At 42.4% G+C, this 26,683-nt stretch overlaps 1 protein-coding gene across 3 annotated transcripts in view; it reads right to left on the bottom strand.

The window, feature by feature from the left end:
- Positions 1 to 22,142, bottom strand: part of RRAGD (Ras related GTP binding D) — a 35,667-nt gene extending 13,525 nt beyond the window's left edge. The window contains exons 1-4 of one of the 3 annotated variants that reach the window (XM_074368635.1): positions 21,724 to 21,842; positions 16,504 to 16,540; positions 7,074 to 7,369; positions 313 to 512 (exon numbers count right to left, since the gene is read on the bottom strand). In XM_074368635.1, coding sequence (XP_074224736.1) covers positions 313 to 512; positions 7,074 to 7,369; positions 16,504 to 16,507 — 500 coding nt within the window. In that variant the 5' untranslated portion in view covers positions 16,508 to 16,540; positions 21,724 to 21,842. Of the gene's footprint in view, positions 1 to 312; positions 513 to 7,073; positions 7,370 to 16,503; positions 16,541 to 21,723 lie in introns of all 3 variants that reach the window. The other 2 variants (XM_074368633.1, XM_074368634.1) reach the window with 2 other exon arrangements.
- Between the last annotated feature and the right edge of the window lie 4,541 nt (positions 22,143 to 26,683).

Here is a 26,683-nt window from a genome sequence, read left to right as displayed (position 1 = left end):
ACATTTATCAAGAACTGTAATTTACCAAGAACTTCAGCATCAATTAACTTCCAGGATTAAGTACATAAGTTTTATGTTATATGTTTTTCATAAGGGGAAAGAATCTTAGTTTTGATCTTTGGTCAGAAAAAAATTTTTTAAACCCCACCACTTTCCCCAAGGAGTAGAGTTGGCATGTACAAAAGTTGCTTTTGCCAAATACTATCCCAAGTCCTCAGCACAAAGCAGGGTACACAGGTAAGGTACTGCCCATACTAAAGCACTGTGGGTGACTTTGGACTCCTGTGATCCCTGAGGGGTTTCTGTTCTCACCTGAGGTGAATTTTTTCTAATCCAGCATCTGCAAGGTCATCATTTGCCCTCTGGTGAATATCTCTTTGGGTTTCAATTTTGTGGTCATCGGAAAGACCATCCACTTTATGAATAAACACCTCGAAGTTGATGTCGGTGTTCACTTTGTAGGCCCTGGTCACCGTGAGGTGGAGCCTGGCCAGGGCTTCCATGTAATCATCCTAGGAACAGAGAACACTCCTGTCAGGGAGGCTGTTCTGCTTCCTGAACCATTCCAAGCTGCCTTCCACAGTCTTTGTCTCCCAGATTTACTGAGGTACAATTGACAAAGAACCATTGCATGTAATAAGGTGTGCAAGGCAATGTTTTGATATACATACCTGCTGTGAAATGATCTTCCCAGTCAAGCTACTTAACCAACCCATCACCTCACCTCACAGGTACTTTTTTTTCCTCTTCCACATAAATGTTTTTTTTTTTTTTTTTTTTTGTGGTGAATTTGCTATACTTTTTTCATGTATTTTTTTAAGTTGAAGTTTACAATGTTGTATCAATTTCTGGTGTACAGCATAATGCTTCAGTCATACATGAACATACATCCACATTCACTCTTAATCTGGAAACCATATGGGTACAACCCCTCCCAAATATTTTACAAAAGCCCAAATGAAAGCTCGTTCATAGCATTCAAGATTGAAAACTTAAGTTTTGTTAACCAAAAAAAGGAAAAAGAAAGGCCAGAAAAATACAGTTACTATTTAGCCTGATGACAGTCATAAAGCTCAGAGTTGTAGTTTTATGAATTGAAAATGACCCCAGCACCACCCAGGACCTTCCCTGGGATACTGTTCCTCCAAGATTGAGTCTCTTGGTGAACTGTAGTGAACAATTAGAGATAAAGCAGGATACAAGTCACTGGGAGGGTGGGGAAGGAGGCAGGAAGAGAACTTTAGAACCACTAGTCTAGAGCAGAGATCAGCAAACCGCAGCCTTCGGGCCAAACTGGGCCCACATACTGTTTGTAAGTAAAGTTTTACTGGAACAGAGTCACACTCATTTGTTTACATATAGTCACAAAGCCTAAAATAATGACCATCTGGCCCTTTACAGAAAAAGTTTGCTGACCCCTGGTCTAGAGTAATTGCCCCAAATAACACAACAGTCTTTTCTCCTCCTTCCTATAGATGATACCTATGTAATAATATAATGAAGGCCTGTGTATGCATCTCTCTAAGAAATCAAACTTAAGACACTGAAGCCTTCTGTGTTTTTCCCCATCTTCCCAGCCCGCCCCATCACTCTACCCCCACACCCTTTGGAGGTAACCACTATCCTGGCTTCAGTGTTTATCATCACACATCTCTCTATACATTACATACATACATATCCCAAAGCAACATATAGAGTCCATTTACATTATTTGGAAATTTACAGAAACACAACTTCCACCTGTATCACAGTTTGCCTTCTTCACTCACATTATGTCAGTGAGACTCCCCTAGGTTGAAGCATGAAACTCTAGTGCATAATTCTGATTAATGGTGCTGTAAAATTGCATAGTGTGGATGGTGTATAATGTATCATGTATTGCCCGCTTACAGATATTCAGAATGTGCTAGTTCAGACAGTGATAATGTGGACAGTCTCATGTACATATCTTTGTGTCTATTTGTGAGCTTCTTAGGGCTTCCCCTGAAGGCAAGCTTGTCAGATCACAGGAAGGGGCAGCTTAAACTTAATGAAATAATGTCTAAGAGCCCCTAAACACCTCCAGACTCTCACCAACACATGTTCTCAGATCTCATTATTGTCAATTTGAAGGGTGTGAATAGGCCTTGTTTTTATAGCAAGAAAAGGAAAGGGCTCTTCAGGACAGAATTTAAAGGACTTTTCACCTCCCCATTCTGACTCTACACCTGGACAAATACAGAAAGCCAATCAAACAGGGGATTTTTTTTTTGGCATCCTTGTGTTCCCCAAACTAAATTAATAAAAATGTATCCTTCATCTTTAAAGTATTAAGTTAAAGTATTAAAGATACTAATAGGAAACCATGAAGAGAGAAAAACAGCAAGCACAGTCTTTCTCACCCTTTATACTCCAAGGAGTTACTTTAAATGAAAAACAAAGGTTGGACACTGAGCTAGCAGATTAAGAATTTTGGAAAAATTCTAGATTAATAATTTGTGACACTTTTTAAATAACTTAAAATATCTCAAATAAAAACTAAAGTCATTACTGTACAGAAATTCTAGAAAAGGCAAATTACTCTTTAGTGACGGAAAACATATCAGCAGTTGCCTAGGGCTGGGGTTTGGGGGCCAGCTGAGAAAGAACACAAAGGAAGCTTTCAGAGTGGGGGAAATATTCTCTATCTTGATTGTGAGGTGGTGAGAAGGTGTGTTTGTCAAATTCGTTGACTGGTAGGGATACTTAAAATGAGTGCATTTTATTGTATGTAAATTACACTTCAAAGGGTGTTACTGCTTATGTCTTTAACTGAAGAGAGGGGTTAAGGGGACATGTCTATGAGCAAAACTAGCCAAAGTTGGGGGAAAGGGATAAATTAGGAGTTTGAGATTAACATATACACACTACTATATATAAAACAGATAAACAACAAGGACCTCCTGTATAGCACAGGGAACTATATTCAGTATCTTGTAATAACCCTACAATGGAAAAGAATCTGAAAAAGAACATATATATATGTATATATACATGAATATATATATATACACACACACACACATGAATATATACATGAATATATATACACACACACATATATATACATATATATATATATCTCTCTGAATCACTTTGCTGTACACCTGGAACTAAGACAACATTGTAAATCAACTATACTTCAATAAAAACAAATTTTAAAAAACTAGTCAAGGTCAAGAGAGTATCACAATCTCAAAAGATCAGAAATCGCTCCTTTAACCTCCCTGCCAAGCATATAAAATGGTCTGATTACCAACAAACTGATGAAGTCGTACAGATCTACAAGGGCTAAAAATGTAGAAATGACACTGAAAAGGAGAAAATGAAGGGGAGGGGAGGGTATAGCTCAGTGGTAGAGCACGTGCTTAGCATGCATGAGGCCCTGGGTTCAATCCTCAGTACCTCCATTAAAATAAATCAATAAATAAATCTAAAAATGAATAAGTAAATCTAATTACCTCCCCCCAAAACAAAACAAAACAAAAGGAAGAAGATGCTTGATTTATTAGAGCAGAGGGATTGTAAATGATTTTTTTTTCCTACTGTGTTCATTATTATCTTCTACAATACACTGCCTGGTTTCTATTCCAAAACCAGATCTAGGAATTACAAGCCAGTCACAATCACCAATGAGGGTCAAGCTGACAGTCTCATTTGGGATCCCAAGCACCTGTGAAATGGCTTCCCGGGGACAGAGGGTGGCCCTGGAGATGTGATACATTCTGTGGGCTGTGCTGGGGGACTGGCGGTGTCACACATGGACCTCATGGAAAACCAGTCCTGATGCTTTCCTTCTCTTTTAGTTTACCACATTCTGTGAGGACACATTTTCTCCTTGGTGATATATTTATCTGGCACTCCTGTGATTGTGAGGAATTCACAAGCAAAAAATAAAAATACGAGGTGTCAGACAAACAGAGCACTGCTTAGAAATAAAGGCAGGGACATTCAAGTGCTCCTGAGACACCTCCTTCAAGTGTGGTTTTCTGTTGAGTGCCTGCAAGCACATCAAGTAAAGATTCCACAAACATGATTTTCAGTCCGCTGCTGAAGGAAAAGTACATTAGACAGACTCTGAAACTGCTTATTTAACTATTAAAAATAGGGAGCTATTTTTAGTAAATGACATTTCTCAACAATGTTTTTTCCTACCTTTTTTAAAGTGTAACTTAAACAAATGTTCTTCTCAAACATTCTTCTACCTTTCTCTGCCCTACAGCGAAAACAAAACTCAACAAACCAAGAAACAAAACAAAGAACACATTTACCCATTCAAATTAAAGTTCCACTTTTCATGTTCAGGTAAAATTTAAACCAAATTATAGCTGCAATTTAAAAACAGGCAAGTGAAGACATAGAAACAACTTAAATGTTCATTAACAGATGACTGGATAAGGAAGCTGTGGTAATATTTACACAATAGAATACTACTCAGCCATAAAAAATAATAAAATAATGCCATTTGTAGCAACATGGAATGGCCTAGAGATTATCATACTAAATGAAGTAAGTCAGGCAAAGACAAATATCATATGATATCACATATGTGGAATCTAAAAAATGACACAAATGAACTTGTTTATAAAACAGAAAGAGACTCACAGACACAGAAAACAAACTTATGGTTACCAAAGGGGAAGAGGGGTGGGGAAGGGATAAATTAGGACTTCAGGATTAGCAGATACAAAGTACTATCCCTAAAATAGATAAAAAACAAGGTCCTACTGTATAGCACAGGGAACTATATTTAATATCTGTAATAACCTATAATGAAAAAGAATATGAAAAAGAATATATATTTGTATGACTGAATCACTATGCTGTACACCAGAAAGTAACACAACATTGTAAACTGACTATACTTCAATTAAAAAAAAATAGGGCAGTGTACCTATTTTAGCCACATTAAAGCCATATCACAAACACTTGAGATAGTTGTGTTGGCAATTCAAATTTCATAAATGTAAATTGTACTGTGAGCACAATATGGTACTGAAGTAAGTACTTACCAAGCCACTGTCCTGAAATGATGAGTCAGGCCTGAAATCTACTTAGCCACGGGTAGGGCTACTACTGCTGCTACTTAGTTCAACTACAGAAACAGCGGCCTCGTGACTCAGGGAGGAAAGGAAGCTTAGAGGAGACAGACAGGCGTGACATCCCTGGAGTCTCCCCTCCTAGCGGCTTGTTCACACCCTGGCCGCTCCTTTGGGGCTCCAAGCTCCCTGATTTATGGTGCTGGCAGACCTGAAGCAGGAAGGCAGGGGACACTGCCAAAGCCACAGATGGGCCAGGACATAGGTCAGTACAAGCGGGACAGCCAGGGAAGTGCAACTCACAGCAGGTCCCAGACCTGATGCAGGTGCCACAAGTGTGCATTTCTGGATGGGCCCATGGGAAGACCGCACTGCTGTTCACGGATCAGACACTGGCATATAATGCCTCCCCTCTCCCCACTCCACCAGAAAAGGAAGAAAGAACTCCCTCTAACCATATGGCCACGCCCCTGCAGCTACACAAACAGTTCCCAGTGCAGTCACTCGGAACTAAAAGGCTTAGTTGAAAATTTCATTATTATATTAAACAGGCATCTCATTCCATGAATGAATTTATGATGCTCTCAGGCCTGAGTAGTCTTCTCCAAGAATTGTTCTCTAAGCATGGGCTTGGAACCATTATTACTAATAGTCTTCACAGCCCTTCCTCCCTGACACCACCGGGGCTCCTGAGGGGCTGGGGGGTGCTCCACCCGATTTGTCTGATCGTAGGCCCAGAGTTTCAGAGAAACATTGAAACTTGAGGTTAGAGTTGATTTAGTGCATTCCGATAAGACTTGTTACCTTTCATTCCCCAAAAGCTGCAGAAGAGAGCCCCTGGGAGGGCCTTCAGGCTGGGCTACCCATCAAGGACACTTTCTAAGAGTACCTGGATGTGGGGAGTTTGAAGAGCATAAATGTCCCCATCCTGCTCCCTGGGTTCTTTCCCAAGACTAACCTGCCTGAGATGCACCTGTGTTTCTGCTGTCTCCCTTCCCTCAACCCCTTAAACCACTAGCCCTGCTCCCACTTCACAGGAGGAAGGCGCAGGGCATTAAAAACCCAGGGTACCAAAGAGACCATTCAGAAGGTGGGTCTGAATACTGAATTAAGTGAGTGACTCTCTAAAGCCTAGGGAATAAGGCTCTTTGCCAGCAAAGGGGCTCTCAATTCTTTGCTTTTAGCGAAGTTAAGGAAGGACACAATCAGGTACTGATAAACCACTAAAAATAAATTTTGTGTGATAAGAGAATTGGGTAATTCAGGGCCTGTAACTTGGAAGGAGTTTAAATAATCGAGTGAATGCTTTAACAAAACTCGCCCCATATCCACCTAAATACTTATGTGAACAAGCTTCCTTCTTGTTTCTATACAAACCTACAGTTATACAAACAAGCAAAAAAATAGAATTGATGCCAGAGCCTGTCTTATTCAAGCATAGATACATGAATTAAGTGGGAAATAATATATATGTCAAATTTTACTTTTTGTATTTAGTTACGTATAAAATACACACTCATTATGTTGTCTTAATCAATGGTGCACTAGCAATAATTACAATAATTTGATTCAGAAGAAAAATGTTCACACTAAGAACTTCACAGGAAATAGTAAACATTTTAAAATGTAGATACACACATAGTTTTTGTTGTAGAGGACCTGTGATCTTCTATAGATGTCTGCCAAGCATACCAGAAAGCGGGCACACAGTTGCTGTCATTGGTCTGAACGGTGGTCTATTCCATCTGTGGGGTTTCCTCTATGGTTTGCTGAGACCTAGGCAGCCCCCTACCATCCCTGGATGGTCAGGCTGTGTGAAAGGAGCCTTTTCCCCTTTGCAAAGCCTGAGAGCCCCAACGGAGAAGCGCTAGTCTGGTAGAAAGGCCTATTTCTGACTCTAAACCCCAAACCAAAACGACCGCAAAGTAATGTGTCTGAACGTGGGGGAGGAGGGGCTGCCTTTGCAGGGGGGGGGGGGGAGGTGTATTGCCACCAGACCCCAAGACTGAGCTTTACCTGGGAGTCTATGACAAATATCAGCGCTCCTGTTCCCCGGAAGATCATCTCATAGTCAAAGGTAGGGTCAAAAAAGTCAATCTGTCCTGGGAAGTCCCAGATCTGAAAATTAACAAAGGAGCTGTTGGAAACGTCTTCCCGGCAGATCTTGTTCGTACTCTCCAAGAACAGGGTTTCGTTGGGAGACATCTTATGAAAGACAACTTTCTGAATGGATGACTTGCCGCTTCTCCTCAGGCCCATGAGCAGGATCCTGGGCTTCACCTCAGTGCTGAAGGGGTCGCTGAAGTCCAGAACTGGAGAAACCACAAAACGAGAACGAGGGTGAGACACTGTCACAGCGGTTAACGAGGCCGGTTTCACTTCCGCCTCGGACGTGATTTATGCTCCACAGGCAACAGAGCGCTAATTGCATCACCCCGTTAGTTGAAGGGCCAGGTTTTAGTAAGTGCAAAAGCCTGGGTAAAAAATGCTGCTTTACCACCTCTCACACAATCCTGGAGGGCCACAAAACCTGGACAATTCCCCATCACGAGTAGGGATGCTGGAGTGTGAAGAGGAGAGATTTCCTGGAGCAGAATATCAAGGGAAAGAGTCTAGTCCTAGCATTCCAGAGCAAGGTCCTTCATTGCCTAGATCTTCAGTCTCTGCACCAAAGGGATGCTTGTTTATCTGAGTTATGCCTCAGAGAAACAATTTTGGACTCCATTAAAATTTAAAACTTCGGTGCTTCAAAGGACACTATCAAGAAAGTAAAGCTGGTGGGGGGAGGGGAAGAGGAGGGGAGCAGGGGGAAAAGGAGTCAATAGCCATCCATGAAATAAATCAAGTTCCAGCACGTTAAAAAAGAAAGAAAGAAAAGAAAGTGAAGACAAACCACAGAATGGGAGAAAACATCTGCAAATCGTGTATGTGATAAGGATCTAGTATCCAGAATATATAAAGAACTCTCACAATTCAACAATAAAAAGACAACCCAATAAGAAAATGGCAAAGAATGTAAGTAGACATCTCTCCTTCTCCTGGCCAATGCTCTCACATACCACAAACGTCTGGCAAATAGGCTTGTACTCAGACTGTGTCAGGAGCAGACACACTTCGTGAGAGGCACACCTCTCCCAGGCCCAAACTGGCTCTAGGCCTGCACTGTCCAGTAATGTAGCCACTAGCCCTGTGTGACTATGTAAATTTTTGGGGTTTTTTTACATTTTTATACTAATTAAAAAAATTTTTAGGAGGAGAAGGTAATCAGGTTTATTTATTTTTTATGTTTTAATGGCAGTACTGGGGATTGAACCCAGGACCTCGTGCATACTAGGTATACACTCTACCACTGAGCTGTACCCTCCCTCCCCCCTTTTTAAAAAAAAATTTTATACTATAAATTTAAATTAATTAAAATAAAAAATTCAGTTCCTCCTTATGAGAAGTTTCTAGAATAGTCAAATTCATAGCCACAGAGGGTAGACTGATGGTTTCCAGGGACTGAGGGGAATGAGAGTGAGTATAGAGCTTCAACTGGGGAACATGAATGGGTTCTGAGGATAGATGGTGGTGACAGTTGCACAACAATGTGAATGAATTTAATGTCACTGAACTGTATACTTAAGAAGGTTAAAGTGGTAAATTTTATGTTATATATGTTTCACCACTATCAAAAAAAAAAAAAAATTCAGTCCTTCAGTTGCACTAGCCATACTCCAAGTGTTCAAAAGCCATACCTGGTAAGTGGCTAATGTACTGGACACTGCTGACATAGTACATCGTCATTATCACAGAAAATTCTAAAGGTCAGTGTTACTCTAGTCCCTGGTAACAAGAATTCAATCCTAAAATCCTTTGCCCAGGGTCCTAGAGGGATTAGGCGTCACTTGATAAAAGTAGGAATTGGTATAAAATCTCAAAACCCTGTAGGGCTCTCTTTTCTTTGTCATAGTTCCACAATGTTCTTTAGACAACCACTTAATTTCTGAGCAATGTTCCTAGTTGACCAGGAGTGTGAATATGTCACAGATTCAAAGGTAGTGTCACCTAGTGGCTAAGTGTTAGGGCTCTGAAGTCAACAAGCCCTGGGGTATGAGCTATGAGGCTTTGAACAAGACATTTAGCTTTTGAGACTGAGTTTCAAAACCTGTAAGATGGAGTTGATAATGACAATAAAAATCTCATAGGGCTGTTATGATAATTAAATGAGATCAAGGGCCTAAAGTAATTATTAAAAAATAAGACCCATTCAGCAACTGGTACTGGGACAAACTGCATATCTACAAGCAAAAGAATGAATTTGAACCCTTATTCCTCACCACATACAAAAATTAACTCAAAATGGATGAAACACCTAAATTTAAGAGCTAAAATTATAAAACTCTTTTTGTTATATAATCTCTTTGAAAGAATTTCTCAAGGATGTACTCCTGAAAGAAAATACACTCAAATATAGTGTAATACAATAAACAGTGGAAGACAAATTTTATTGAAACCTCTTAGTTTAAAATAAGTATTGATTTTAAATTTTTGAATAAAAATTAGAAACTAGAATTCCAGACAATGTAGACAAGGGAGATTGGTGAGGGAGAAGTAGGCAAAAGGTAAGTAGAAGAATTTTATGGTTCTTGTTAGAAAGGCAGTTATGTATCAATTTTTTTAAATATAAGAATAAGCATCTCAAACCAGTAGAAAATATAAAATATGTGCAAAAATGCATTAGATAAGGTTCTAGGAGGATGCAAGACAAACAGCAAAAAGTATGCGGGGTAAGAATTTAGGGGACTCATTAAAAGAATTTGGATTTTAATTTTACAAAGGAAACACATTCACATACAATATGATTAAAATTAGTTTTGAAAAAGAACAAGAACAAATGTTTAATGTATAGGGAGTCATGAAGGACACAGACCTGAGAGGATTAAGAGACAACAACTGACACACTGTTTTATGTTTTAATTTACAAAGCTCAGACTTTTAAGTTAAATTTCAAAGATACACAAGCTCACTGAAAACTTGTTATTTTTTGCCTTTATATGTCAAACACAAACATTTCAAAATATTAAATAGTCCTTAAATTGTGATTTCAACTCTACATATTCTTTTTAAATGGTTGTCTTAAGGCTTCTTTTTTCCCCCAATACAATAAATATATTGGTTAATGTACCCAAAGTAGCTGATCGGTAAATGCTGGTTGGACAAAAAGATATGTAAACATGTTGCCTATCTTGGAGAAACGTAAAATCCAGTCTAGAGGGGTATACATAGAATAGATAAACAAGTTTATGCTGTGTAGCACAGGGAAATATATTCAAGATCTTGCAGTAGCTCACAGGGAAAAAGAATATGAAAATGAATATACATATATATTCATGTATGACTGAAAAATTGTGCTGTACGCCAGAAATTGACACAGCATCGTACACTGACTATAACTCAATTATAAATAAATTAATTAAATAAAATCCAGTCTAGACAATGTGGTTTTGGAACAAAGACAGATCACTGGAACAGAATAGGGAGTCCAGAAATAACCCCACACACACACACCCCAGACAATTGATTTTTGACAAAGATGCAAAGCCAACTCCATTGAGAAAGGACAGGCATTTTCACCAAATGGTGCTAGAACAACTGGATAGCCATATGCACCCCCAAGCAAAAAAGAATTTTAATCCAGTTTTCACACCATACAAAAAATGAATTCAAAATAGACCATAGGCCTAATTGTAAAGTCTGAAACTCTGTAACTTCTAGGAGAAAATATTCATGATGCTAGGTCATGCAAAGATTTCTCAGATATGATGCCCTCTCCTCTAAATTGACCAGCTGGATTTCATTAAAATAAAAACTTCTTCTCTTCAAATGGCACTGTTAAAATAATAATAATAAAAAATAGGCAAGCCACAGTCTGGGAGAAAGTATTTGCAAATCATATATCTGATTTGTAGCTAGAATATATACAGAACTCTAAAAACTCATTAAGAAGAAAACAAAACCCAATGTTTTTTAAAAAGAGGGAGCAAAGATTTGAACTATTTATAAAAAATTTACAGAAGGTAAGTAGGGACATGAATAAATGCTAAACACATCATAGTCATCAGGAAAATGTAAATCAAAACCACAATAAAACAACATTGCATACCTACTAAGATGGCTAAAATTAAGAAGACAGTAACAAGTGTTGATGAGGATGTGGCAGTAGTAGAACTCTCATACACAGCTTGTAGAAAGGTGATTTATTTGTAATAGTCAAAAATTGGAAACAACCCAAATGGCCATCAATGGTGAATGGATAAACAAACTGTGGTGCATCTCAGCAATGAAAAGAAATGAACTACTGATACATATAATGTGGATAAATCTCAAAATATTATACTGAGTGAAGGAAGCCCGTTGAAAAAGGACATACCATGTAATTCCACTTACAGAAAGCTCTAAAAACTAAACTAATCTACAGTGACAAATAGCAGATCAGTGGCTGCCTGGGAAATGGAAGAGGTAGTAAGGAGGGGTCGGGGGAGGAACTACAAAGGGGTACAGGAAAACTTTTGGAGCTCATGAATATGTTCATATTGACTGTGGTGATGGCTTCACAGCTGTACAAATATGTAGGTGTAATTTATATGATGTCCATTATACCTACGTACAGTTGTTTTTAAAACGTAATCTCAAGGACAAGAATGGAAACCTAAAGAACTATAGCTGCTCATGTATCACCTGCCAAACAGCATGTGCTAGATCAATGCAAAGAAGGGGGGAAATGCCCATGGGCTGGTGGGGAAGGAGCCCAGTGGATTACAAGGGCTTTGAATATAGATTTAAAGCAGTGTAGGATTTGGATGGGGTTGAGGTGGGTGGAGGGGGAGGCGAAGAGAAGGAAGCCCAAATGTAAGCAAAAGTATAATGCCTTGCATGGAACAGGAAAATATGCATGCACTAAAAACTCAAAATAACCATGTATGAAGATGCCCTTTACAGGCCAATTCCTGCGGTAGGCTCCGCACACTTCATCCCATTCACACTCCTTCAGGAGTAGATATTATTATCCCCATTTCACAGGTGAAGAATCTCAGGCTCGGGAAGGTCAAGTAACATTCAAACTGAGGGCTGGCCCATCCAAAGCCTGCCTTTTCTCTTTCTGCTGTGCAACACTGCTTCCAGTCATTGAAGGCAAAACTCCACATTAAATTATGTACAACCACAAAAGTACTTCAGTGCTTATCAATGTCTTTATCTCTTCCCAATGTATGCTGCTGGAGGTGGGTGCAGAGTTTAACTTATCCTCAGCAGGGTCTGCAAGTCTCTATATGGCATTATCATCCACACTGGTGCCCAGGACTGAGAAAAGGGACAAGAGTGTGTACGCACGTTTACATACATAGTGTGGCTGGGAAGTTAAATATGCATACAGCCATGAAATTCACAAACAGTTGGAAGTATTTCCTTTTCTCTGCCAAATTCAAGACTGGGCCATCAACTATAAGCAGCTGGGAAATGGTGGGCCCGATCAGCATGAGTACCATCAACTGCAGAGAATGCTTACACCCATGCAGGTGCCTTTTATCATATTTAGCTGGTACGTACAGAAATACACTGTGTGCCAGGGATCTCGCTAGCCATTTCTACAAACTTTCCCCACCCAATGAGAAGGTAAAAGTCTGTTTTACACCTGAGGAATCTAGGGGGAGGAACTTGCCCAAGGTCACAGGACTGGTATGTTGCTGGAGCTCTCACCCCAGCTGACATTAAGCTAAAACTGCAACCAAGACAAAAGAGACTAGGAAACATCAGTGTGCATTGTGCATAGAAGTAAATACTACTAATGAAACTCTTTTAAATTTACTTATACATAGGTGGGTGCTGGTTCACAATATAAATGTATTTTTTATTGTGGACCCACAGTCAAAAATTTTGTAAGCCAGTGCTGTTGATCTGGGAAGGTTTCTTACATCAGAAAAGCCTGCTGACAAAAATCTCCCTTCTAATCCTCTCCTCCTCTCTCAAATATACCTGCTTCTGAAACCCTCTGGGGTTTCTCAGAGGATCTCATTCCACTCTGGGAGTGGTAATAGGGAGTTTCCATCAGGAAAGGAAACACCTTGGCCTCCTGCAGAGGGCTGCCCCCCCCCCATTACACTTCCCTGAGCATCACATTTACTCAAGTTTGATAAGAACCACCTGAGAACAGTGACAGCATTAAAGAGAATGAAGGATGAAAGCACCTTTGAAAGGGGCAATAAAAGGGCTAGCACTTTATTATTTTTTTAAAAGGGAAATCAGAAAGGAACTACAGGAGAATTTGTGACTAGAAATGGAAACCCAGAGAGGGCTCTTTAAAAGTGTCGGTGGGGTTTGGAGGAAGTTGCCAGAGTGAGGTGAAATTTACAAGAGGGCAGTTTGTTCCCGTTTCAGAAAGGTTCCCTGACTGTCTGCCAAGTGTTCTGTTCGACAGGGCTGAGCCAGGGGCTGCAGACACAAAGAAAAGATTCATTCCTTAGCGATTAGAGGGGAAAAGAGACAAGAAAAGCTGACAACTACAATGCACTGCTATCTAGGTGTTATGGGGTCAGCGAGAAGGCTCCCTGGAGAAATAACATCTGAGTCTTAAAGAAAAGGAGGCATAAAAGAGATGAATGCGGGAAAGGTTAAGCCAGGAAGAGATTCGGCTTTTCTGAAGCTTAGGGAATGTAGTTTAAAGAAAAGCCTGTGCACTGTCCAGTGGCTTCCCACGACATTTAGAATAAAATCCAAATGCCTTCTTCCCCCAAAAGGTCCTAAGCGGGCTGCATTCTCATGCCATGCCTGGTTCATCTTCCCCACCAGTTCCCTGCCCTGCAGCCACCCTGGCCTTCTGCTTCTTCATCTTAGGATCTGGACTCACTCCTCCCTTTGCCTGGCAGGCTTTCCCCAGGTCTCCCCTAGCTCCTCCTCCCACTCAGCCCTGTGGCAACTTTACTTCCTCTCACCTCAAAAGGGTCCCATCACTTCCTAATATCCCTGTCTTCTTCATAGTGCTTATCACTATACAAAATTATCTTTTTACTTTATATGTTCATCTTCTTATCTGTTTGTTTATTGTCTGTCTCACATATACACAAGCTAAATACACTGCAGCATGTGGTGTGAGCCCAATAAATATCTTTGACTAAATTAGTTGACAGAGATGTAACGGGCTAGTTTATGAATGAGATGCTGGCAAGTTTGGATTTTACTCTGAAAGCCACGAGGAGATCACTAAGGATTTTAAGGGGAAACTACCATGATCAGATTTACACTTCAGGAAGCTCACTCCAGAAACAGAATCCCTAGAGGGGGTCAGTGTGGGGACAGTGCAGGGGTCTAGAATAAGCTGCTGTGGCATAAAAATTATTTTGAGCTGAGGGCACTGGAGTTCCTGAAATCCCTTAAGCGCCTGAAGCAGAGCCTCCCAAAAGAACTCAGTTGTCAAAAATCTCCCCAGGAGCAACTCTAATCTCTTCTTGGAGACTAGGACAGAGCAGTCAGCACTACAACCCAGACAGACATTGTCACAAAACTATCATATCTCCCCTCTACTCTTATGTACCCATATATCTTTCCAGTGACTTGTTTTTCCATAAGTGCCCCTTCTCCTATCCCCTTCAAAGTCATTTTTTTCTCCCAGAAGTGCTTCTCAGTCCCCATTTCTAACCACCTCCTTGAGTCCAATGTTTTTTGTGAACTCTCAGGCATTAGCACTTAATTAGACCTATTTTTCACTTGTTAATGTCATTTGTCAGTTAATTTGCAGGACTCCAACTCTGAACCTAAGAGTTTTTTCCTCCCTGACAATAATTAGGAGGAACACAAATGAGAAGCCTGTGGAAATGGGCGAAAGGAATGGATTCATGAGAAGCTCAAATCAACTCAATAGTACTTGATGATCTTCTGAATGTAGGGGACAAGGGAGAAGGAAGCCCCAAGTTCCTGACCTGGAAGACCAAGTGAAAAGGGGCCCAAGGTCATAAAGGGGAAGAGGGTGAACAGGTATTTGAAGTGGCTGGGTCTGGGGTTACTGTCAGGCATGGGCTGCCTCAGCAACCTGTACTGACACCTCAAACCCATGCCCATGCCTTGTCAGTCCTTTTTCCTTCATCTTGTTGGCTGAGGGTGAGGGCACACTGAGAAACAGCTCAAACCAACCTGCTCCAATCTTCTTACGACCAGCAGTTACCATTTACTGACCACCTGCATAACGTGCAGTGTCATCGCTAATCCCCCAAACCTCATACCATTTATCCTTCACAGATGTGACAACTGAGGCCTCAGAGCTCAATAAACACTCAATAGACGTTTGCTGGTTGGGATGCTTAAATGAAAGTGATTGAGCAGAATTTGAAGCTAAATTATCCGAATCTTTAGAAAGGAACTCCACATCTGTTGTTGGTCCAGACCAGCACTTAAGTATCAAGAGGATGAGCTTTATGCCCAGGTAAAGTTCATCCATTGTGGTCAGGAGAACTGAGCACACCTATCTTCCACTGGGTCCTGTCAGTACCAAGACTTCCCAAATAGTGCAGCTTTGTATCTAGACTGCTGGAGATCCCAGGGAAACTCAGTTAGCCAAGGAGCAGCAGCATGGGAAGGGTGCTCCAACTGGGCCGTTATCAGCCTTTAACACCTGCAAGCTCATGACTTAATCCAGAATTGGCAGAGCCCTGTCAAAAACTACCAGGTCTGGAAAACACAGAAGGAAGGGAGAAAGAGGACAGGACTGCATGGGGGCCATGCCTGACTGATCTGTGGGTGGGCATGTTCACCACAAAGAAGGAATCAGAAATAAGGAAAATGGGAATTGAAGGCCAGTGTGCACCTCCTGACAGTTCGGATGCAGCTGGCCCTGGCTTCCCAGGGAGAATGAGACATCGTATGAAACACCCTTCATCAGTTCTGATGTATCAGACAATTGAGAGCTGTTATAATTAAGGAAAGTTCCCCAAGAGATGACACCTTTGATCAGACCCCAAAATGGGTTATAAAACAAAGACTTAATGAGAGTTAGGAGAACGTGGTGGCAAATGGAATGGTTGAAAAAGTACTGAGTTAGTGCCAGACTGGGGTTCAAATCCCAGCTCAGCCACTTACCCACATTTGTCCCAGAGCCCACAGGCCTTTATGTCATCTGTCAGCCTGTCATCATGTATACACGAACACACACACACACACACACACACATCTTCCTTTCCCCCCAAAACCCCAGCCCAAGCCTAGGTAATAAGAGGGCCTTTTGTGGAATGTGACCACAGTGATAGGCTCGCTCAGCCCTAAGGGAAAGTTAGAATTTCTTTGCTATTATTAGTATTCTCTGGGGGTCCACAAGTGCTTAAGGTTCTATATACTCACAGTTTTAGGAAGAAGACTGATTTGTTTCTATTTGCAACATTATCTCTAGTTCTTAACAATTTTGATCAATGGAACTACTTACACATTCAAGACCCGGGAGTCCAGTTAGAAATTCCAACCTAAGTGGAAATTAAATATATGAATAATAACAGTACCATTAATAAGAGAATATGCAAAAATCATGAAGATTCACTGTTTGATTAACTACTTGGTAAGGAAAATTGAATGTAATCAGAACATGTATTTTCAAAGGCATAAAGGTATTTGAAGGTGATTTTTATTTAATTGTGAAAATCAAATCTTTTTCTATGAAATCCTCCCACATCACACTGGCAGATAATTAAAAAGCATGATTCTATATGCAAATATTTCCCTTACATGTGTGTTCAACAACATTTCTTATGTGTTCTGATTTATCAATGCTCCTGAAGAAGAGAAAAGTGCTCTTGTGAGTTTTTTTTAAACAATCACTCAGAGTGATCAAGGTTGGTTTTACACACTGAGAAATGCAGCTTGAGTCTTCCCCAGAGGTGCTCAAGAGGAGAAGGTCGACCAGCTCCCTGGGTGCTTTAGGCCAGGAGTGAAAAACCTGTTTTGTGTGTCACAGCCGAACCAGGGAAAGCCACTGTCACAAGAGAGCTTTGAAGCCCTGTTTAAGAGAGAATTTAAGAGTTGCCTTTCTCTTTTTTTTAAAGTAAGGAATAAGAATAAAGGAGGTAGAGCAGACATGAGACACATGAGCAGAAGTGACTGTGGCAGGAAGTGAAATCGTGTCACCAGCAGCTATGGGCGTTGAAGGGACTGAACAAAGCAGAGTGAACTGAGACACGGCACCCAGAACTGAAAAAGATAATCCTTCAAACTTAGAGCCACACCTTATCTAGAACTCCAGAACTTGCTGTTCCTGCCTCCTTTTCCCGTTAAACTACCCCATGTCTGCTCTAACACTAAAATGGGAGAGGGGGGAGGATATAGCTCAAGTGGTAGAGTGCACGCTTAATATGCACAAGGTCCTGTGTTCAATCCCTAGTACCTCCTCTAAAAATAAATTAATAAATAAACCTAATTACCAACTCCCCCCCAAAGAAAAGGGGGTAAAAAGTTTTTAAAAAATGGGAGAGACTTCTGATAAAAGTAGAGAATCAAGATTCCGTGATACCCGGAATCACCAAAACATGTTTACAAACATCTGATATAAAAATATGCTAACTATATATACTTGAATAAGCTCTGTGCCTAAGGTGTGACCTTGGTCACATCATTTTTAACTATTCTGTTTCCATCTATTCCAACATTTATCTATCACTGTATTTCCAGGGCCAGATGGAAACCCAAGAGATTATCTATAGCCAGGGCTATAGTCAACCCAACTCTTTTTGGACAAGGCAGAGTGACAAGAGAAGGGACTTACATTTACCTGAACTTGACCCTCTCCTAAACCTTGCGCAGTTCTAACTCATGTTGTGGCTGCAGAAAAGTCCCCTGGCACCTCTGGGCCACAGTTTCAGTATCAGGAAAACAATTTTCTCTACTTACTCTTAAGAAACAATGAGAAGATAAATTCACTAATAATTTTTTAAAGTATTTTAAGAAAAAAAAGCTGACACTTATGATTAATAGAAGTGAACTGCCAGACTCATCGCATTTACACCCATCAGGGAAGTGTATCACCTGCTGACCCTGGATTTTTCATGTCTCCAGTAACCACCTAAATTGTCACTTCCTCAGATCCTAAGAGAGTGCACAGGCTGCTATGGAAATAAGACCACACTTAGCTGGACTGTGTGTGAGCAGCTGCCTTAGCCAAATTTCCCCTAAAAATTGGGAGGGACTTTGGGAAAAAATAATTTCATTTTCTGATTAAATATGATCTTTGGTTTTCCTTGTTATCACAGTTTTTAAAGCACTGTAATTTATTAAAGACTTTAAGTCCATGTGTCTAAAAACAATCATTTTTTTTTTGGTGCAATTGAGTTTTTTAAATTATCTTTCTTTTTTTTTTTTTTTTACAGTTTTGTTTTTGTGGGGGTTTTTTTTTGGTGGGGGAGGTAAAGAGGCTTATTTATATTTTTAAATGAAGGGGATTGGACCCAGGACCTTGTACATGCTAAGCAAGCACTCTGTCACTGAACTATATCCTCCCTGCTTTGGTGCAACTGTTTTTAATGGCTTAATTATTGCCTCTGTCTCTGGAGTTTTATCTGGAGCAGTGGGGTTGAAGGGGAGATTCATCTTCTTTTTTTTTTTTTGAGAGTTTGTAATTATTTATTAGGATTGAAAGTTGTTTGCTCTTCTATCCCAGGAGCATCCATTCAGCTGCCTCTCAAGTGGTAAGCTGCATTTGACTGCTGCTGTCATAAATGCCCTTAAATTTTAGGATAACAGAAGGTCTGCCTTTGCTTAAAACTTCTTCCATGCCTTGCAGCAACCCATCTCTTCACACCTTTATACAAAAGGTCGGGGAGATTCATCTTATCTCTGATTAACTATCCTGAAAGCGGGGTTGAGTGGTGTCCAAATCTTTCCTTACCAGAACTAAAGGGAACACTCTTGCTGTTCAGGAATCAAATATGCATTGTAAGCCAGAGAAGTGCAATTTCAGTCTCACCTTAGCTGCACTAAATTTTCAAACTTAGCACAATGTGGTAAAACTTACAAGGCACTCAGTTTTAAAATAAGATCAGAGGTTCCCTGGAAGACTACGGGAAATAAAAATCACACTGTTCACCTTCAGTCACATTCTTTTGCACAGCAATACTGGTCAGGTCTGCATCCCACTTGCCAGGGTAGATTTCTGAACCTCATGGAAAAAACCCCAGGTCTCCACGAAGCTCAGGCACTTAACCAAGTCCATTAGGAAGGTGAAGGGGGAGGAATTCATTAGGGAAATACTGCTCACAGTTCAAAGTGCACCCTCTTCATCTTTTCTCAGAGTAAATAAGTCCTCTTCCCCACCCCCCACTTTCCATTTCTTGAGTTTGAGAGTAGATAAGTGTAAATTTTATCAGAAATAACACAGGGTTATAATGCAACATGTGCCCAGGGCCCTTTAGAAACTGGGATGACCATTTGGTGGCACCATGAGGTCTCAGGAACAGAAGGCCACAGGAACTGAAGTCCCAATTCACAGCCTCCACCCCATCTCGACTCCCCAGGACCACATCAGCTGGCATGACAATTGTCAGGGCCCATCCTTGCTAGAACTGTTGACTGAGGGGCTATCTGCTACTTCAGAAAGCGAATGTTCTGATAGATTCTGCATTCAGGCCTAAACCCCCAAAATCAAAGCCAGTGATACGTGGAAAGAACAGGAGCCCGCGAGAGTGGAGGAAATTTTCTGAGAACAGACCACCAATCCACAGCAGGCCAGGCTTCACTGATGTTGGCTCCTCTCACCACACAAGTGTACTTAGTGCTTCAAGATTCTAGTTTGATCCCAGGAACTCAAGAGAGAGGATTTTATTACTGAAGTAATCAAAAGCATCAGTTACAGGCAAGTGTGCCTTTGGTTAGGGGCAGTGGGGAGCATCCAATACCAGCTTTGGGGAAGCCCTATGTTCAGGAAATCCCGGCCTTTCAGGCAAAGCATTAATTTCAAGTCCCCAAATCAAAATTTTAAAGTGCCCCCTTAAAGAACTGCCAAATAAACACACAGGTGCAGTGCTTTCCCTGGAACCCAGCCTCTGGCCCCCAGGACAATATAAAATTACAGGATTTTTCTTCCCAGATATAGCCTCTTTTATTTCTTTTCTTGTTTTAAAAAAAAAGAGGATCACACATGCCCCCAGTTGTCTACATTTCAAATACCTTGCAAATCCATCCCCATTCTGAATTTCTCTGGAGCCTCCTAAGAATCTAGGAGGAGCTAACAAATGCAATTTGAATAATAATGAGGCGACTGAACAATTTAATTACCAAAGGTAGCCCCAGAGACTCCAACAAAAGGGTTGAAAGCCTTTATCTACAAAAATGTGGCCACGTGCTCAACTGTGGGACCAATTACCGGGAGTGCAGGAGAGAGAGGCGCGCACAGGTGCAACACGAGTTTAAGCAAATGGGGATTTAGCACAAATCCTCCCTGGGGACCGGACACTATGAAAAAGGGTGACTAGGAAAGCTCCTTTCTCATCTATCAGGCTCAAGATTTAGTTAACGTTCTTCCTTTTCTGATTAATTGAAAGTAGCACCTACCGTACGCAAAATAATGAAAACTGCCCACCCCCATCCCCCTACCGCGGGCTTTGTTTGTATGAAGAATTTGAAATAAGTTCAATGAATTTCCAATGAAAGTTCTTGAAAATCAAGTTACTAAGGTACTTTTTAGCCCTCATACAATTTCTTCAAAGTGAACATTTTAAAAGTTAGTTCCTTCTCTAGGATGCAGACAGCTTCACCTAGATGTTATGGTTACCAGGCTCATTCTACTGACCTTTCCAAATGACCTTACAATAAAGAAAATTTTCCTTGCTTTGGAGGGAAACAAAAAAGATGAACCCTTCTGGAATCCTAAAAAGTTCTCGACTTCCTTAGGCCTTAACAATTAAATGCAGGAATCCCCAACAAGGCTGAACAATTACTAAATCCCGCTTCTTGAACAGGAAACAGAGTTTGCTTCTGAGTGGCCATGTATTCCCCCACCCTGTGATCACTCTAAGGCAGGCGCTGTATGCCCAGGTGGTGACACTGAGCAGAAAGATAGATGTCCTAACAACCGTATTTGCCTGTATCTCCGGAAATCTGCGGCCACTCAACGACTTCTTTATCACCTGGGCGCATCCCCCGCCGCTCCACCGGCGCCCCTACTCCGCGGACTTGGGCGGCCCCAGGACCCCTCCCGCGGCGACACAGGGCAAGACTGACACCCGCAGCTGGCGACGACCCTTGCCAGTCATGCTGCCGCCGGCTGCCTTTTTTAGCCACGACATCTGACCCCGGCTTTGATAGAAGCATTCAGGGAGAGGTCCCGGGGAGCGCCTGGAGGTCCCCTCCCCGTGCCCTGCGGAGAGCTCAGGATGAGGGGTGGGGGAGGCACTGGTCCTAGAACTGCCAGAGAGCGCGCGTTCCTACAGCCCAGTCGCTTCTCTGCGCTGCAAACCCATCCCGGTCGCCCCAACGCTGCCTGCCTCCGGGCTCCCCCATTTTGCAGTTCGTGGTGGCTCCTCTGGCGCCCCTCCCCACCCCCACCCTGCAACTCCGCTCTCCTGGACCCACTCCAAGTCGGCGGCCCGCGCGCCTGGCCAGGCAGGGGTGCGAGCTGATGGAAGCTCGAGGCAGGGGGCCAGGCAGGGGACCCGGCGCTCACCTCCCTCTTCTGCCCCGCTGTCCGGCTCGGCGTCCGAGGAGTCGGGCCCGTCCCCGTAGTCCGCTAGCCCCACCAGCTCATCCTCCTCGTCGTCGTCCTCGTCCTCCGGCTGCGGCTTCCCCAGCACCTGGCTCATCGCGCCCACGGCCAGCCGTCCCGGGGGTGGAGGGGGTCCCTGATGGTGGTGGGGGGGCGAACCTCCTGGCCTGATGCCCGCAACCTATTTCTGAATTGGGGTTTGTCCGGAGGTTCGCGGGAGCCGGCGGGGGCGGCGCTTCCCCCGCGGCGGTCGGCGTCCGGGTCTGGGTCCCGCGGTTCCCTGCGCGCCCGGAGCCCCCTGCCCCGCCCCGCCCCGCCCGGCCGCCTGCCGGCGGAGGAGTCAGCCGGAGCGCGGCAGTTCCTCCCTCGAGGAGGGAGAGAGAGATTGCGTGACCCAAGTCACCTGACACACACTGTCACACACTCACACACACACACACACACACACACCCCGCACGGGCGCGCACGGGCGCGCGCGCGCGCTTTCCCGGGCGCAAGCACAGCTTGTTGGGGCGCTGAGCCGAGGCCGCTCACACACACTCAAGGGTCAGCAGGGCGGCGAGGGGCCCTCCACCCACCCAGAAGCGCACACAGACACACGCCGGCACCCAGGGCCCCGGGACGCTGCGCAGTCACCCACCGCGGCTGCGCGCGCCGGGGCCCCCACGCGCCCCTCCTGCACGTGGTCCCTGCACAGGCTGCAAGCTGGGGGCTGTACACCCTGAGAACCTCCCCCACCCACCCCTGACACACACACCCTACCTTGGGCGGCCTTCTCTGGCTTTCAGTTCTGGGCGAAGGTTCCAGTCCCAAGTGGGCTGCCCCTACAACACTGCTGCCCCCAGGCCCCCTCTCAGAGTGGCGTGCCTAGGACACCCCGTGGATGCTGAAGCGCCCCAAGAAGAAAACTCATGAGAAATGCACGTCAGAGGCGGCGCGGTCTCCATAGCAATTGCCTTTTAGTGCGCGTTTATGGTTCAAAGTGCTTCCCACCAAGAAAACGCATGTATTCGCTAATCTGGCCTACCCAGCTGTAAATATTTCTGAAAAAATAACAAGCCTCGTGGCTGCCTAGCCTGAATAATAATTCCTCTGCAGTGTTTTGGAAAAGATCTTAGGTGTAGAAACTCTAAGGGTTTATTCATGGCCACCTCCTCCTGTCTCATTGTTGCATAGGCTGTAATCCCACATCTCAAAATAAAATATTTCAGGCGGGAAGAGGAGGGGTGATGGTGAGGGGAGACAATTCTCGCATAGGAATAGCAGCAATGTGGGGGTGAGACTAAATCCTGCATTCCTCCACAAGCTTTTCTCCACAGGACATACTGTACCCACCCTTTCTGGATGCTGCAAAAAAAAAAAAAAAAATCACGTGGATGAACTTCCTTCTGTCAAGCACAATGAGAAATAAACCAGCTGGCCAGCATGGTGATCCAGCTCCTACAGGTGCCAGCAACTCAGCAGGTGGTGTAGGGGAGAAGAGGAGGGGGTAGGGAGCTGAGACTGGAGGCTCTTGAGGCCCAGGATGCTGCCTCAGTAGGGAATTTGTATTGAGAACCTACTATGTGCCAGGGTGCTGGGCTAAGAAGTGGGAATGTGTGCTCAGGATAATGTTCCTGCCCAAAAGAAGCTCTCAGTCTAGCAAATCATGACTCATGTCCTGGATTTTGCAGTAGCTTTGGGTGTTGAAGTTTGATGCAGACAACTTCTAGGAGGTGGCTGCTTCTAATTGGGAAGGTCTTGGGATTTTCCAGGTGGAGGCAGTATAACATGTATGGCTGTATGGGTCAAGGTCCTTCCCAGAAGGAAAACAGATGGCACTGCAAAGATTTTAACTTAAAAGACTTTAAGTGAAGGGATGTGGGCAGAGTTTAGTAATCAGCACAGGGATTAACAACAGTGGGAAGAGATGATGGGAAGAGATACATTAATAGGAGTAAAGGAAGGGAGCTAGAGTCCTGAACGGAGACCACAAAACAGGAGCCATAGCTGATGAGGAAGCAGTCATTGCCAGGACCACCTCTTGTCAAGGAGACAGCAATAGGAAGGAATACCTGACTTCTCTCTCCTCCCACCCTCCATTCTCCTGGAAGAGCTTCCCATTGGCCAAACCCCACTGCATACCAGAGGGCAAGAGAGCCTGGAACCTAGTCCAGGACACAGAATTCAGGCAGGGAGGGCCGAGTGTGGGTTCCAGTGGTGAGGTGGGGTAGAGGGCAAGTAGTATAACCAGCATAATAAGGTTCTACTTGTTCTTAATCAGACGAAGTTATTCTAGGGATGACTTTCCTGGTCCATTTTCATCCATTCTATTTAAAGAAGTACCTGGGAGGAAGGTGCCCCTGAAGTGAGTTTAAGATTTTCAGCTATCCCAGAACAAACCTACCAGCCCAGGAAACCTAGAGCTGGCCTGATTCAAACTGCAGAATGGTATGTATGTATGAGGCCCTAGAAGTCAGTCCAAGGTCAGCCCAGACTGTCAGGGCCGGTTGCTGAGTGTTTATGCTGCAGAGACCCAGGGGCTCAGGTAGGACAACTCCTAAGCCGAAAGCTCCTCTGTGCCTGAGACCCAGAAAGAATGGAGATATCTGATGGTCCTTTGCCTTCCCCCAAAAAAGAGATCCTGCAGGAGGACACCAGCAGTGAGTGGAGCACACCCTAAGATATTTGAGAATTAGGCCATTCTTGAGGGGAAAAAAAGGAACAAATTCACCAAAAAAAAATCAACAAAAGCCAAATCCTCAATTATGCTCCATCCCAAAATAGATAAGAGTCCTATACAGGTTTAAGAGATTCTGATTCACTGTCATTTCAGAAATATGCAGTATTGATAAAGTCTGAGTGAACAGAGCAGGAAAAATCTTGATTGCTTTCATTCTTTTCTGTTATCATTCCAATACCATTAGCTTTCAAATAAGGAATGTGTTGAAAATTATCTTAGAAGTTCTTACATTTAAAAAGTCGTGTGTGGATTCTTTCAGAATTTAAAGTAGAAAGACACTGAAAATTGAGTCTTTGCAAAATTCAGTGTGGGATCTGCTCAGTGAATTGGCCACTGCCTTGACCAGTCTGGTCTTGAGCTCAGGCTCTGTCTGTGACATCTCCCTAGGAGGGCATTCTCAAGAATGTGAGGGTTTGTCTCTGGGCTACTCAGTTTTTGCTGTTGTATGTAACCACGGCAGGTTGCCATATACGTGATAGGTGCTTGATAAATGTCTATGAAATGAATGAAAGAAAAGAAGGGAGGAAGTTACACAGTACATGGCCAGGTCTTTACACAGACCTGGCATGTTTTTGAAAGAAACTTCAGGAAGAAACAGAACCCAAGTTTCATACTTACTCTAAACTCTGGGAAACACAATAGTGAGGTAAATATGAACTCTGCACTATAAGTGCAACCAGAATGAGCTGACATGCGAGAATTGATGACTCTTAGGCCTTGATCCCTTCAGGACTGCCTGAAGATTGGAAGGAATTACAGTATAAAGACTACTGAATGCTTATTTTTACTAACTCTTCCTTCTAAAAAAACTCTTAACTTTCAGAGACATTTTGTAACATCATGAAAGATAAACTTTATCTATTGCCCATTAAAATTTACCAACTAATATTTATTGAGATTCTTCATGAATAAGGCACTGTTCCAAAATCATATTACCTTCAAAATATTCCCATTAAGTAATATTGTTGTCCTTACTTTATAGATAGGAAAACTGAGATTAAACAATTCGCCCCAGGTAACATGTGGGGTGGATGGTGGAACTATTTTGGAACTCAGCCAGACACGAAACCTTATTCTTATTTAATGACCTAAAACTAAAGTCAATTACATTATGGCCTGAAACTGAAAAGGCGGGAGGGGAAGGGAAGAGCTGGTTCCCAATCTCCAAGGTAAAGAAGCAAAACACACTGACACTCAAAAATAGGTCTGTTGTCTCAGGCTATTAACTTATGGGATTCACTGAAAGGAAGGGAAAAAAAAAAAAAACTGAAAAAGCTTCCTCACCAACAAAAGTTAGAAAACTACTTGTCATAATAACATTCTTGATCAGCATCACTCCGTTTATCAGGAATACAAATAGCAAGTGATTTAGTACCCTTTCTGACTTATATGGCTCTATTGTACTAGATGCTAAGCCAAAGTATAACATCTAAGAGTATTTTTGTTTAAAATTTGAACTTTAGAGGCCAGAAGTTTGTGCCCTTATTTTAATGAATTATCTTGCTGCTACCAATTAGATGCCTTGTGACAAGGAACATGAGAGCTATTTAAAAGAGACCTGAATAGGACAAGCAATTAAATACAGCCTGCATCCTGCATCTTAGGGTATTTTGAGGCATCTGATGGCATTGTGCCTGGTTCCTGGGATTCACATGTTGAAAGCCTTTCAGATTTTAAAAAAAAAAAATGTATTTAAGGCCATTAATTCCCTCTTGAAACAAACAAAGGAAAGAGCCTTTTATAGAATCTTGCTGGACTCCTGCTAATAACCTAAGGAAGCCAACCAAATTTTTCAAGAGGGCAGCTCAGAATCTCTAGATCTTCTAAGATAGTTGATAACCTGATGAAATCATTTTAAAAAATCATTAGCTCATTTCCACTGAGACAAACCATCATTAAAGAAATTTTATTAAAATAATGTTTTGATATTTTAAAAACGTGTTTATCGTATAGTAGTCAAACACCATAAAAGAACATCCAATGAAATGTTAGTGTCTCTCCCTCCCCTAACCTACAATGTTCTGGTTCCCCTCCATAGAGAGAGATTCTCTACTTTTAAATGTGCAAACATATTTGTAGCCATTATAGACACTTGCGTTTGATAACTTCATCTCTGTAACAGTCTACAGAAATTTTTTTTTAATGAACATGAAGACAATTAGATTTTTAGGGCTGTGCTTTGAAGGAGATAAATAGGGA

This window comes from Camelus bactrianus, chromosome 8, assembly GCF_048773025.1.
Source record: "Camelus bactrianus isolate YW-2024 breed Bactrian camel chromosome 8, ASM4877302v1, whole genome shotgun sequence".
Lineage (NCBI taxonomy): Eukaryota > Metazoa > Chordata > Mammalia > Artiodactyla > Camelidae > Camelus > Camelus bactrianus.
The sequence above is the reverse complement of the archived record's forward strand: the minus strand, read 5'-3'. Positions and strand labels throughout refer to the sequence as shown.